The sequence below is a fragment of the Quercus lobata genome, chromosome 11 (genome assembly GCF_001633185.2).
Source record: "Quercus lobata isolate SW786 chromosome 11, ValleyOak3.0 Primary Assembly, whole genome shotgun sequence".
In the NCBI taxonomy this organism is placed as follows: domain Eukaryota; kingdom Viridiplantae; phylum Streptophyta; class Magnoliopsida; order Fagales; family Fagaceae; genus Quercus; species Quercus lobata.
The window spans coordinates 16,047,795-16,062,730 of NC_044914.1; the positions used below are offsets into that span (position 1 = coordinate 16,047,795).

A 14,936-nucleotide genomic window follows, 5' to 3' on the forward strand; every position below is an offset into this window, starting at 1 on the left:
CAATCTGGGTTCAGGTATGGGGCTTGCCCTTTGATCTCATAAATGAAGAAGCTGGTCAGGATATTGGTTGGGGATTAGGGATGTTTATCGACGTGGACTATAAGGCCTCCAAATCAAATCAGGCTCGCTTTCTCAGGGTTCGCATTGAGATTCCGTTGGACAAACCTCTACGGAGGGGGGGACCGGTCGTTAGCCCGGAGGGAGATGAAGTCCGAGTTGCATTTCGATACGAGCGGTTGGTAGGGTGGTGTTTCACTTGTGGAAGAATTGGGCATGAATTAAAGGAATGTCTAAAAGTGAATACACATAATACCGAAGACAGGCCATACGGGGAATGGATGAAAGCAGGATTTCGGGGCAGAGTAGAGACTTTAAGAACTGATCAGCAAAGCCCAAACCGACAAGGAGAGCCGAACATCCAAACTGATATTGCGCCAATGACAACTAGGCCTAAACGGAGCATGAATACAGATAAGGAAATGGCAAAGTTTCAGGAAATTGAAACGGAAAGCCCAACAATTGCACAACAGAATTTATTTCATAAAGATTCAATAATATCCTCTCCAACTACAATACTGCCTGACTCTACAATCATGGTGGGACCAGTTATTGAACCATCAAAACCCATAAATGTGGAGGCCGAGAATCAAGGGAATGAACCACAGTGGCACCATCAAATTGATTCAGATTTTTCAAATTCAAATGTGACTCCCACTGATAGCGTGATTTCCTCCAATTTGATTGAGGTGGTAGTCATGGATGAGGATACTGTCATCCTCAATCGTGACTTAATGGGGAAACAAGGCGAGCATATATCTCCATCAGGTTTTGAGGGATTAGAGATAGGTTTTAAGGTTGGTTGCGGTAACGTGCAAGAAAACAAGAATACTGGTAAGGGCCAGCCCAAAAGGAGTGATAATCAGGATAAAGGTGTGAGTCAATCTTTGTATAGCCCAAAAAAAGTTGAGTTCATGGAGGGGTCAACAATTGGAACCCCGAAAACAATGAGGAATTGGAAGAGGCTTACCACAAGATCTTAGATTCTTATTAATGGATCAATTGTTGACGTGGAACCTAGGAATAGAAGGAAGCAAGCAGAAAATTTGATTAAGGAGGCTATGGGTGTTATGAGAAAAAAGAAACATAGAATTGTGGAGAATGAGTAAGGTGTTGTGCCAACTATGGGATCGACGGAGGTTGCAGGGTAGCCATGCTGGATATGAACATAGCTCTAAGATGAAAAAAAAAACAAAACAAAACAAAACATAACTCTTCATTTTGATGTTCATGTATATCATGAAGATGTCGTTTGGCAGTTTTTTCAAGTTTCCTGTGCATCCAAGAGAAGAATCGTTTTTCTTACAATAATTTGGTTTTTGAATTTTTTCTTATTTCTTTGTTTTACATGTAATTGTGCTACTCTAGCATATATTAGTATGGCAAAAGAGAAAAAAGGAGGTCATATGTCTCTCTTTCTCTTTCTCATCGTATTTATATTTCTTAATTAATAAAATTTACTATCATTTCAGCTCCAAAAAAAAAAAAGTACCAAATTTATGTCACCATATCAGCAACCATCTTTCAACCAACTAGCTCAACGGTTAAGTCAGTGATGATTTAAGAATGAATTCAATACTTCGTGACTTGCTAATTTCCTTCAAACAGTTAGCAAACACTGACAAATAAATAACAATATACTGCCAATTAAAACTCTCATTTTCAAAATTTTATATTTTATTATAAATCAATAATAAAAATTTAGTTATTTACATTTATTATTTTTGAACATCTTTGTGCAAATACGCACAGAGGAGATAAAATAGAATTTTAACAACGTAAACATACCACAAACTCAACTTAAAAATCCTAGTCATATACACCGGAAAAAAAAACACCACGATCTCACAAACACCTAATATTTCGAGTCTAGCACCAATATGGCAATATGATCTTGCAATAAAATACAAGGGTAAGGTCACTCAAATTATGCCATAAAATTTTTGTTGAGATTGCCAACTTTTTCTTCATCCTGCTATTTATTTACATATTTGAAATTTAAAATACTTTTTGTCTTCATCTTTATTATCACTTTCATCATCAGCCTTTGTCCTCTATCTTCAAATAATCCCTAAAATTTCAAATGTTTTATTTTAGTTTTTTCCATTAAATGTTGGATGGAAGAGTATGAGGTTGCAAACATAGTGAATAAAATAATTTGTTTATTTTGACTAAAGGCCAGAGTGGATGCCAAATGACATTTATAGGAAAAAAAAATGAAAAAAAAAAGAAAAAGAAAAAGAAAAAGAAAGAAAGCCATTGAAAAGAACAAATTGACTGTCAATTTTTGAGCGGTAGAAGAACTGGCATTTTTTCCCTTACTCTTCATAATTCATTCAATTTCAAATTTTATCTGCTTAGCCCAAGCATTCTTATATAAAGTTGTATAAGTACTTCTTGTGCAGTTGTATTCAAAATAAAAATAGTTAATTATATAAAATTTATAAAATAGCATCATAAGTACAAAATCCTTTTATATAAATAATATTTAACATATGTATTTACTTCATTTTCAAATGTCAATTAACTAATACTTTGGAATGTTTGACAAATGCAAACTCGACTTAGCTAATAGTCGAATTGAAGAGAATTAAGGAATGCGTTAACCACTCTGCACCAAAAAAAGAAAAAAGAAAAAGGAATGCGCTATATATATATATATATATAACTCAAAAAAAAAAAAAAAAAAAACCTACAATTGTCTACACACCAGAAATATATTCTTTCTTTAGCATTTAGAGAAACAAACTAAGGAAACTAAAGATTTAGCAGTTGCCAAATAAAAATCCTCTATCCCATTTCACTAATCACAACTTGTTACACATCAATTTTTTTAATATTATAAAGTAATCAACATTTAAATTGAAAGAAAATATGCACATATATTAGACATAAAACATATTGTAGTATATAAAGCATAAGCTAAAACAGTCAAAGTGAGATAAAGGATTTTTATTCACTATCTCCATAAGTACATCAGCAAATTTGACAATTCAATTCTAAAGCCTATGTTTAAACGGCCGAAAGAGAAACCTAGACCAATAGGTTGAGCGGACTGTATCAGCCCAAAGATGAAAATGTTGCCAAGCAAATAATGTGACTGTAGCACAAGCAAGAAACTCAATAAGGATAGGAACCCAAACATGTTTATGATCATAGATCAGAAAGATGGCTCCAGTATAGGCTAGCACCATTGTAGCAATAGAGATAAACAGTGTCGAGATTCCAAACATCAACCTTGTGGGTAGTGATATAAGAAAATCGTTTTCTGCATAACGTGACGTAAGAATGGACAAGAACATTATTATTGAAGCTGAGGAAGAGAACAGTGCTATTGCATCCGATATGACAAAAATAAAAAACCACTTCTCTCTTAGACATATAGGAACACCCGTATCATTATTTTCTCCTCCCGGTACTGTAATAACTGCAGCAAATACCACAGTGGCAATGAGCGTTGCAACAAGCATGCATGAAGTTGCAGTGCTCTTCATCCACTTCTCTCCTTCTTTTAACAACTTCTTGTGCTCCTCAGAAAATAGCTCCTTGGGTGTCTGGTTTTTTGAATTCTTCGTCTTAATATATGAAGGTGGCACAATTTTTTCCACTGCCTATAATGGACATTGAATCAAAGTTATACTAATACAAGATAATCAATAGAAGGTCCAATTCAAGCTATTAAAAAAATATCACTTTCAAAACTGTTATTTGCAATTAACCCAAATAAATGGAAGGCAAATGATTACAGTTATTATTTACCTGAAACCACAATAGCTCTCTTTGCATTTGAAGTGCAGCTCCTAATACAATTTGACGTCGACTAAGTGGTGCCAAGATTCCAGCTAGATGCAGGATATTATTGTTATCAGTATTATTCTTATCCTTATATGCTGCTATCAAATCTTTAATTGCTCCAATCTCATATATTAGATTAAAGATGGCCTCCTGACGATAAAGAACCGCAGTATGAAACAAACTTCGATTATTTTGATCAACTTTCCATATCAGATCAGGATATGCGCGAATAAGGATGATCAGAAACTCTACATTGCCTAATTCTGCCGCATCAAAGAGTAGTTCTGAAGGTGTTTTAGTTAGTTTTGAAATCTCCCAATCTTGCAATTGTAGAACATGTTCCCAAAATTTTTCGACTAGTTGATGGGCTAACGTCTGCATCAGATCTTTGTAATATATCCATTTGAAACCTATAGGTACAATTTAATGTTAATTCAAATATAGAATTACACAGAAATGACATAAAATAAATGAGATGTCTATTCTAAAATACCGATTAAATTATTTATAGCATCCTATTTAGTTGAGAACTTTTACCAATTGCATGTCCCTAGAGACTTCAGGGGATATATAGATGAGCCCCTGGAGAATCAAATATGGCATTTTATACCATCTGAACTTTTTAAGGTATGTACCATCATCTCAATGCCAAAGGGAACATGTAATCAAGGTGTAGAGTGGCTTACTAATCAAATTTACTTGCCTATGTGTAGTAAGACTCAGGCGAAATGTATTTGCCCAAAGCTTTCATGGTCAGCATGGATTGTTTGCCAAGAGATTTTGAGAGGGCTCAAAAATTCCAAAAAATAAAATAAAATAAAATAAAGGATAGCTTTCACATAGAATGAGGTGCTTCTTAAAGCAATGCACCAATAATTGATAAATGAATAAAATAAATGACTAAGTTGTGTAGCTTTGGTTACATATATTTAACAATGGTTTTTGAAAAACTAAACATTCTTGGAGGACATTTTTTATAATAATCTAATCCAAACTAGAGAATGAATTAACTTGCAATGCAGATATGCTACTACCTTTCCACTGGTTACAAGAATTACACTCAGTGGCCCAAATTTTTTATCCGGGGCATCAAACAAACATTCATATCCTAATTATCAGTAAATTAGAATCAGCCTGGTACAGACAAAATTAGCACCCTCTAAAAGGGAAATGGCTAGTGAGAGGCCACAGCATGATAAATCATTTCAAAAATGCCAAAAAGGTAAGGCTATTAAAGAAGATTATCCCATGCCATACTAACATCTAGTTATAAGTGCATCATACCATATAAATCAGCTGAAATAGTAGCAAGAAAGAGGCTAATTTGTTCCTCACGAGCTAGGCTTCCAAAATTAGTAACAGGATAGAGGTATGACACCATATTCCTGTGTCCAAACAAAGCTGCCATGTATATGGGTCTCATTCCTTTATTACCTCGAATCATGGGAAGGTTATTGTTTTTTTCCACCATGACCTCAGCAATTTCCACAATTCCTGATGCGGCAGCAAAACAAATAGCAGTGTTGTCATCTTTATTTTTCAAGGCTAGATCCTCTTCGTTCATATGTTTAATCAGCTCCTTTACAAAAGCAGTGCGTTTTTCTGCAGCAGCAATATGCAGAGCTGTCTCCCACTTTCTTGTTATCGCAACACGAACAATAACTGGATATTTTTCAATGACATCTTTAGCAACTTCCCAGTCTCCTTTGATTGCAGCTTGATATAAAGGTACACATAGGGAGAGGTATTCCTTCCTTCTTTCCTCTGAAAATTTTCAAGCATGAGAAAAATGTATTAGAATTTTGTCAAACAATATCTACCCCAATGGCCATACGATTCCCAAATCTTTTCCCCTGCCTTCTCAAAAAATTTATCACATGATACAGATTGCCATGCCACAAGATCAATTGAATTTTCTTGATTAATTCGCACCATAATCAACATCTGGGGTCTAAAACTTAACAATATCCAGTTTTAATACAAAAAGTTAATAATAAAAATTATATATATATATAAAATTAAAAAAAAAAAAAAAAAAAAAAAAAAAAACCCTTTGAACTATAGATGAGGAGGCAAATGGCAGTGTAATGATTTAGGCACGTCCATGGAAACCTGCATACAAAACTCAGTACATTTAATAGAGCAGTTTGTCCTAATTAAGGTAAGAGATCAATATAGTTGACCTTCCATCAGCTTTAAAGCTAAGGGATCCAATCTAATTTAAGGGCCTTCATTCAGTGAAAAACAGATATGTGAGTAACCTAAAACACGTGCACAACCTGGGCCTACGGAGGCAACACTTTAACGTTCCTAGCCAGAAACACTAAACAAGTTCCTAGGTTATTGATATTGCATCAGAGATTCAGGGTGGATTTAAGTACTGCAGTAACTGCATCTTACCTTTTTAACTGCTTTTTCACTTGACAGACAAAGTTTCAGAATCAGATTCGAAGTTTAAGTTAGCTTTCTCAATGAAGATGGTACAATGTGAGCCAAAATAGATACTACATGCTTGGCGGTCTGAAATTACATACTAAGTACATGTCGTACATCGTATCATTCATATGAGTTATATAGGACCTTGCAATTATTTAAGATTTTCAGCAAATCACCATCTCCTTATATATGTTATTGATATGTGAAGTGATATAACTTAACTATATACATGATCCAATACCAATTAGTGTTCACACTTCACAAACAAGTTCCATCAACGTTTCCTAGCTGGAGTAATAATGAATGTGTTTAGCATTGAGGGCTAATATAGGACTCTGACCAGGCAAAAACCCAAAAGCTATCTAGCAAGCACTATTTGGACAATTACTCTGGTACAATGTACAGAGCTTTCTGCAAATATTACTCCACAAATAGTGATACTTACCGTCACAAAGAATTAGATATGGCAATTCTCTATTGGGTGTTGCACATTCAATTTGTGATCCACTAGGTGTTTGAGTACTTAATCCCTCAGCATCCAGACAAATGTCTTCTTCCATTGGCATGGCTCCAATACTGGGTCCTGGAATTGAAGTGCTAATATTTATTCTATTAGAGGAAGGCAGTGCAGAGAGTTGATTCCTGGAGTTAGAATTACATATAGGCTGCAGCTGATGAAAGCTTGACCCCTCAAAGGAATATGATTTCTGTCTTGTTAGATTGATCTGAGGTCCAAGAGCAGGTTCGCAACTCGAGGGAGAAGAAGATTGAAAACAAGTTGGAGGCGATGAATTCACCATCTCCTCTGTAGTCACCTCTATCTCTCCTCTTCTTTTAGGAGGCATCTTCGTTTGACTGTTATAAAAATAAAATCATATGAGACATAAATGAAGCACATGTGCGCCTGTGTGTGTGTGTGAGTATGCACGCCTGTGCATATAAGCATGCAATTGATTTGGATCTAACTGTTTTAATTCGACTCAGAATTATGGTAAACAAGCTCAAGAAAATGAGTCCAAAGGTATAGCCACATAAGAAGACTTTCGTTTCTTAATCTTCTCAATCAAACTACATCATCATCACATAAAAAGTGAATAATTCATTGACCTGTGACTATACTAGGGCTACATTACAATCAACTAATACTTTTCAGAGCTAGCTCTCAATTTTTACAATAAGACAATCTCAAGACTTGGGCTTAAATTCTCTTAATGGATTCAAGGTAATATATTCTGGTTTTCCAGATTCTTTTTAAAGTTGTTCTTTATCTTAGTCCAATTTCTTAGGCCATAATTCATTAAAGGTTTTGGCTCTAAAGTTTTCAACTAGTAGTACAGGGAAGTGGCAGCACAACTCGAACGGTTGAACCTAGTTACACTAAGAACACAATAACTGGAGAATCATTATAGCCTCGTTCTTTCTAGTTGAATGAGAATGCAAACATCATATATGGCCTGAACAAACTGTGTCGTAATGAAATTAAACAACAACAACAACAACAACCACCACCAAGTTTTACTTCCCAAATTTTGGGATTAGATATAGATCTTCACAAACAGGTCCTGCCACATGCAACAACAAAGATCGGCTCCTGCTTTGCTTTTAGCTTTTTAGCTTGTTAGAAATACTGGAAGAGTGTATTGTATTTCATAATAAGAGAATATACATCAGAGCCTTATATAGGAGGCGTAAGTGTGCGGTACAAGTAAAGTGTAGTACAAGTGTGCTATACAAGAAAGGTAATTGGGCCTAAAGCCCATAATACAATATACATTAACAGCCCCCCTCAAACTCAAGGTGGATGTGAGACCAGCTTGAGGTTGTCAGCCAAATCACGAGTGCGTCCCTTAGGAAGTGACTTGGTGAAGATATCTGCAAGTTGATCTTTGGAGGAGACGGAGAAGAGCTTGAGAGCACCATGGACAAGATGATAACGGATAAAATGACAATCAATCTCGATGTGTTTAGTCCGTTCATGAAAGACATCATTGTGAGCAATATGAATGGCACTCTGGTTGTCACAATAAAGGGGAGTAGCAGAGGATGTGGACACACCTAAATCCTTAAGAAGCCATCGTAGCCAAAGGAGCTCAGATGTGGTATCAGCAAGGGCACGATATTCTGCTTCAGTACTGGAGCGGGCCACAAAGGTTTGTTTCTTACTTCGCCAAGAAATTAAAGAAGAACCAAGGAGAAAGCAATAACCTGTAGTGGACCTGCGATCAGTGGGATCCCCTGCCCAATCAGCATCAGAAAATGCACGAAGTACAAGAGGAGACTGAGCTGAGTAGAAAAGGCCATGGAAGAGAGTGCCCTTCAGGTATCGAAGAATGCGCAGAACAGCAGCATAGTGAGTAGATCGTGGAGCAGACAGATACTGGCTCACCTGATGAACAGCATAGGAGATGTCTGGACGAGTAACTGTGAGATAAACTAGGCTGCCAACCAATCGTCTGTAAAGAGAAGGATTAGACAATGGTTTCCCCCCCGAGGGTGTCAAATGCGCATTAAGTTCAACCGGAGTGTCAACAGTCTTGCTGTCAGTAAGTCCAGCTCGAGATAAAAGGTCAGAAGCATACTTGGCTTGAGTAATATAAAGACCATCTGTGGAATGAGTAATTTCAAGACCCAAGAAATAACTGAGATGTCCAAGATCTTTCATCTCAAATTGCTGACTGAGAAAATCCTTGAGTTCTTGAATGCCACTGAGGTCATCACCAGTTATGATCATATCATCCACATATAGAAGAAGCAAAATGGTGCCTTTATCAGTACGACGAAGAAATAAGGCAGAATCATACGGACTAGCAGTGTAACCCAAGCGAAAGATAGTGGAGCTAAACTTGGCAAACCAAGCTCGTGGAGCTTGTTTAAGACCATAAAGTGCACGTCGAAGATGACAAACCTTGTTTGAGTCAACAGAGAGACCAGGAGGAGGTTGCATATAGACTGCTTCACTCAAATCCCCATTAAGGAAAGCATTTTTAACATCCATCTGAAAAAGGTCCCATTTACTAGCAGCAGCAACAGCTAAGAGGGCACGAACAGATGAGATACGAGCAACTGGAGCAAAGGTCTCTTCATAATCAATCCCATACTCCTGTGTAAAACCTTTTGCAACAAGACGAGCCTTGTAGCGCTCAATGGACCCATCAGAGCGAGTCTTGATCTTATAGATCCACTTACAACCAACCACAGACTGTCCAGGAGGGAGAGTGACCAGATCCCAGGTATGATTTTTGGTTAATGCATCAAGTTCCTCTTTCATTGCAATCTGCCATAAAGGGTCAGTGGAGGCCTCACGATAGGTTTGAGGCTCGTGAAGTGTAGCAAGGGCAGTGTAACAATGATAGTCAAGTAAATGTGTAGGAATGGATCTTACCCGGGTTGAGTGGCGATGTGGAATGTCTTGTGGAGGATCTTCAGGCGGAGCAGGGGCAGGGGACCCAGGCTCTAGGTGGGGTAGCTCGTCATCAACCTGTTCATCTTCAACCTGTCTAGGAGGAGTATCAAAAATATCTGGAGAAGGGTCTAAAGTATTTGTAGAAGGAACAAGAGACTCATCTGGAAAAATTTCTAAAACAGAGGAGGTAGTTAGGGAAGAACGAAAGTGAGAGAGTTCAACAAACAATCGATGTTCCCAAAAGATAACATTACGAGAAACACGAAGACGATGAGAGACAGGATCATAACACCTATACCCTTTTTGAGTTTCCCCATAACCAAGGAAACAACAAAGTCTAGATCGAGGCTCAAGTTTGTTGTGTTCATGAGGCTGAAGAAGAACGAAACAAGCAGATCCAAAGGATCGAAGGTGATGATACTCAGGAGGTGACCCAAAGAGACGCTCATACGGAGTCTGATTATGGATGACAGCACTTGGAATGCGATTAATCGCATGAACAGCATTAAGAGCAGCTTCACCCCAAAATGGAGCAGGAACTTTGGCAGAAAGAAGAAGGGCACGAACAGTGTCAAGAATATGACGAAGTTTTCTTTCGGCTCGACCATTTTGCTGAGAGGTACCTGGACAAGTTAGATGATGCACAGTGCCATAGGAATGTAACAAAGCTTGAAACGCATATTGAGTATATTCAAGAGCATTATCAGAACGAAAAGTTTTGATACGTTTGGAGAATTGGGTTTCAACCATTTTGGCAAAGTTGCTGTATATTGGTAAAATTTCAGAACGAGATTTCATAGGAAATATCCAACTATAACGAGAATAATCATCAATAAAGACAACAAAATATCGAGATCCACCAATACTAGCAACAGGAGAAGGTCCCCAAACATCAGAATGAATTAACTCAAAAATACTATTAGCAATGGATTCACTGTTATTAAAAGACAAAGCTGGTTGTTTTCCTAACTGACATGAAGTACAATCAAAATTGTCTTTGGACACAGAACCCAACAGACCCCTAGAAGCTAACTGTTGTACCCGAGAAGATGAAGCATGACCAAGACGAGAATGCCAAAGTGCAAGAGATGGTAAGGAAGAAACTGCAGCAGCTGCAGCAGCAACAGAAACAGGAGCAACAGGTGGAAGATGAAGATTGTCCACGGGAAACATACGCCCAACTCTAGGGCCGGTCCCAAGCTCTTGTCCCGTCCTCGGATCCTGCACAATACACCCAGAATAGTCAAAAATAAGGCGATAACCTAGTTCAGCTAATTGTCCCACAGAGCACAAATTATAGGATAGGTCAGGTACATGGAAGACTCCAGGAACAGAAAGGTTGGAGGTCGAAACAAAACCTAGACTATTCCCATGCATGGTGGAACCATCAGCTATATGAATATTTAGAGGGTGTGGTGCAGGGTCAAGTTTGGAGAATAAGGAGGAGTGAGGTGTCATGTGATTGCAACAGGCAGAGTCAAAGAGCCAAGTTTGAGACTTACCGGGCAGAACTGAGAGAGCAGTGGAAAGAGATGCATTACCAGCCATACGAACAGCTTGAGCTATGATCTCCTGTAGTTCAGTGGGAGAGAGGTTGATAGTGGATCCAGAAGACTGGGACTCAGCTGAAATGGAAGCCATCGGCGGAGTAGGCTCAGTATTAGCAACAGCAGCAGTAGATTTGCTGCGACGATAACAAGTCTCAATGGTGTGGCCAGGACGCTTGCAATAGTTGCAGAACTTTTTGTAGGTCTGCTTGCGACGATTGCTAGAGCCAGAGGAATCACCTGATTGTTGAGGTTGCTCTAAGGGTGGAGCAGAAGGTGTAATAGCTAAAACATTGAGCTTATTCTGAGCTTGAAGGGTTGCAAGACGAGCTTCTTCTCTAACCAACTCATTCACAGCAGTATCAAGAGAGGGAGCAGGACTGCGATTTAGTAGCTGGCCTCGAATGGGCTCAAAGTCCTTGTGAAGGGACATCAGGAATTCATAGAGGCGAAATTCATCTCTGATGGAAGCATATTGTTGAGCATCCTTTGAACATGCCCAAGTTGGATCAGAAAGGTCAATTTGGTCCCAAATGAAGCGAAGCTGATCATAGTAGTCATTGATGGATTGCCCTGGTTCTTGTCTGAGTTGATGCAATTCAACCACTAACTGATATTTCATAGAGCCATGAGTAGTGGAGTACCTTTTGGCCAACATATCCCACGCTGACTTGGCATCATCATAGCTGCCCAACAGGTTGGAAATGGAGGGAATGGAAGTGTTCCGAATCCATGTGAGGATCATGTGGTTGTGACTATCCCATTCAATCATACGACCAAGAAAGACAGTATCTTCTTCACTTGCTCCTTTGACAGGAATAGCGACTGCACCAGTACAGTAATGCCAGAGCATACGACCCTTAAGAAAACTGCGCATAGCTTGAGACCAAGATAAGTAATTCTTGTTCCCCTCCAATACAGTATTGATGGGGCGAGGAAGAAAAACATCCTTTTTATCCATTTAGAGACACAATATGCAAAAACAGAATGCAAAAATGAAATCTACGCGAAAAACTGGGTAAGGAGAACCTGGACTGCAAAAGTCAACCCTGGAGAAAAGTCAACGGTCAAAGTCAACGGCCAGTCAAAGTCAACGGTCAACGGTCAGTCAACGGTCAACGGTCAGCAGATGACGTGGCGCTGACGTCAGCAGATGAGTGGATGCTGACGCAACTAGGGCTGACGTGGCACTGATGACGTCACAGGTGATGTCAGCTGGATCTGATGGCGGCGCGTGTGGCGCGTGGGTCTCTGATGCAGAATAATCAGGCCGCGCGTGAGGGCGCGTGCAGTACCTAATGACTGCGAGGCTTTCACCGCTTGGTAGATCGGTTCAAGACGAACACAGTGATATCTCCAGAAATTTGATCGGAGCAATATTCGTGGCGGCGATGACACGTGCAGTGTTCTGTGCAGTGTTGGACTACTCAACGACAGCGGCTGCAGGTCCGGAACCCAAGGACGACGGCTGAAGACGTCGGAGTTTCAACGGCGAGAGGCTGCGGCGACTGTTGTGATAGCGGAAGCGATGTTGAGAGTGGAGTAACACCAATACAGAAAAGACTGCTAAGAAAAGGTCAGAGCAGTGGCTCTGATACCATGTTAGAAATACTGGAAGAGTGTATTGTATTTCATAATAAGAGAATATACATCAGAGCCTTATATAGGAGGCGTAAGTGTGCGGTACAAGTAAAGTGTAGTACAAGTACAAGTGTGCTATACAAGAAAGGTAATTGGGCCTAAAGCCCATAATATAATACAATATACATAGCTTATTTGCTTAATGCAAAAACTAGAAATAGAAAAAAGTGTTCGTTTCCAATTTTTAAAGAAAAATGAACAATCGAAAAATAGCTGAAACAAATCATAAAATAAAAAGAAAATGTTATTCAAATAACAGAGAAGCACTTATCATAGTCTTCCACTTTTAGATCACGATGAATATGACAAAATTACAAATAAGAAGTTATAACTTACCAGTAAGAAAGGCGTTGTAAATTGGACTCTGTTACTTTCTGTGTCTTAGACACCCAGGCAAAAGCAGCAGGATTTTGATGGTTGAGTCTGACGAGTGCTTCAAGCCTTCAACAGAAAACGTAATGCATTGGCCGGAGTATTAAGTTAAGTGAACTTCACAACACAAGTATCAAGTATGTGGTTGCAGATTGCATAGCTAAAGCAACGGAGGATGACTATATATATACACACACTAACATAGCCACTCATGCGCGTATTCGAAGGCACTTCTTATTTTATTTTATTTTTTTTAACTCAGTAAAGTAATCATATACATGCTTCTCAAAAAATAATAATAATAATAATAATAATAATAATAATCATATACGTATAAAATAAATACATAAATAATTGGGTAAGAAATGTGAGGTAGTGAAATTTTAAAATAGAATAAATTTCATATATTATAGTAAGTGAATAGGATAATATTCTAGGATGCTATGTGAAAGTAAAATTTAGTTTCTTTCGGGTTTCTATTTTCTAACTTTATCATTGACTTACTTTCTAACTTTAATCATTGACTGACTTTAATTTGCCTTCTTCTCACAAAATAAATAAAAAAAATAAAAAAAGACTGACTTTTTCCAAAAGCAATATAAATATCATATTCCAAGGGCAAAAGTAAGTCATTGATTAAAGTTTATTTTGGGTGCATTGTGAAAGACAAACTTTGGGAGATTCTAGCATTTTGCCCTTAATTTTTAAAACATTTAACAATATACCCCTATAGGGATATGCCCCTGTTTCGATACTCGATTACCTTAAAATCGAGTTTCAATGAAATACTCGATTCGCAGAAAATCGAGTTATGCAAAAAAAAAAAAAAAAAAAAAAAATGGAACTCGATTTTAGGGAAGTCAAGTTCCAAAACGCCGCTATAGGGCTTTAAAACGTCACTATAGGACTTAAAAACGCCACTATAGGGCCCCTTGAACTTGGTACAGGGACTTATAAAAATTTTTTGTAGGAAAACGCCGCTATAGGGATCTAAAACGTCACTATAGGGCACCCAGAACAGAGCGATTACACTTATAAAAAATTTTTGCAGGAAAACGCCGTTATAGAGCATTAAAACGTCACTATAGGGATTAAAAACGCCACTATAGGGCACCCTGAATATGGGCCAACCACACCTATAAAAAAATTTGCAGAAAAACGCCGCTATAGGGATTTAAAACGTTACTATAGGACTTAAAAACGCCACTATAGGGCTCCCTAAATATAGGGCAATCACACTTACAAAAATTTTTTTTTGCATGGAACTCGATTTCCTGAAACTCGAGTTCCATGGAAATTTTTTTTTTTAATATTTTTTTTTAAGTTTGATCGGGCATAACTCGATTTTCTACAAATCGAGTATTTAATTGAACTCGATTTTAGGATAATCGAGTATCGAAATAGGGGCACACTCCTAAATAGTTTGCAAACAGGGGCATATTGCTAATTTTTTTTAAAAATTAGGGGTAAAATGCCAGAATCCTCGACAAACTTTGGGGTTTTTAGTTTCTATACGGCTCACGGTTTGAAGCTGAAGTTTGTAAGCCGATGGAAGTTGAATGAAATAAATAAGGGAAATATTAATTGATGTTCTAAGTGTATTAATTTAAAAACTAATTTTATAAATATTTTATGAGAAAATGATAAAATAATTAATTTTTTGAAAGTTTTTTACATTTTATATG

At 37.8% G+C, this 14,936-nt stretch overlaps 1 protein-coding gene across 3 annotated transcripts; it reads right to left on the minus strand.

The window, feature by feature from the left end:
• Positions 1-3,026: 3,026 nt before the first annotated feature.
• Positions 3,027-13,435, minus strand: LOC115967286 (ankyrin repeat-containing protein ITN1-like). Of its 3 annotated transcripts, none has more exons than XM_031086363.1 (5): positions 13,216-13,435; positions 6,734-7,143; positions 5,287-5,616; positions 3,817-4,262; positions 3,027-3,668 (listed from the first exon to the last, which is right to left on the minus strand). In XM_031086363.1, the coding sequence occupies exons 2-5, from the start codon at positions 7,131-7,133 to the stop codon at positions 3,057-3,059; spliced, it is 1,788 nt and encodes a 595-aa protein (XP_030942223.1). In that variant the 5' UTR covers positions 7,134-7,143; positions 13,216-13,435; the 3' UTR covers positions 3,027-3,056. The 3 variants fall into 3 exon arrangements, with proteins under 3 accessions (XP_030942223.1, XP_030942222.1, XP_030942224.1); XM_031086362.1 differs by having other exon boundaries at positions 5,137-5,616; XM_031086364.1 differs by lacking the exon at positions 13,216-13,435 and having other exon boundaries at positions 5,137-5,616; positions 6,734-6,871; positions 6,947-7,033.
• Between the last annotated feature and the right edge of the window lie 1,501 nt (positions 13,436-14,936).

Coding starts and splice junctions, on each gene's coding strand:
- LOC115967286 (XM_031086362.1), bottom strand. CDS start 7,133: ATGCCTCCTAAAAGAAGAGGAGAGATAGAGGTGACTACAGAGGAGATG. Junction 4,263..5,136: donor TATTTCAGCTGATTTATATG/GTATGATGCACT, acceptor TTGTACCTATAG/GTTTCAAATGGATATATTAC. Junction 3,669..3,816: donor GAGAGCTATTGTGGTTTCAG/GTAAATAATAAC, acceptor TGTCCATTATAG/GCAGTGGAAAAAATTGTGCC.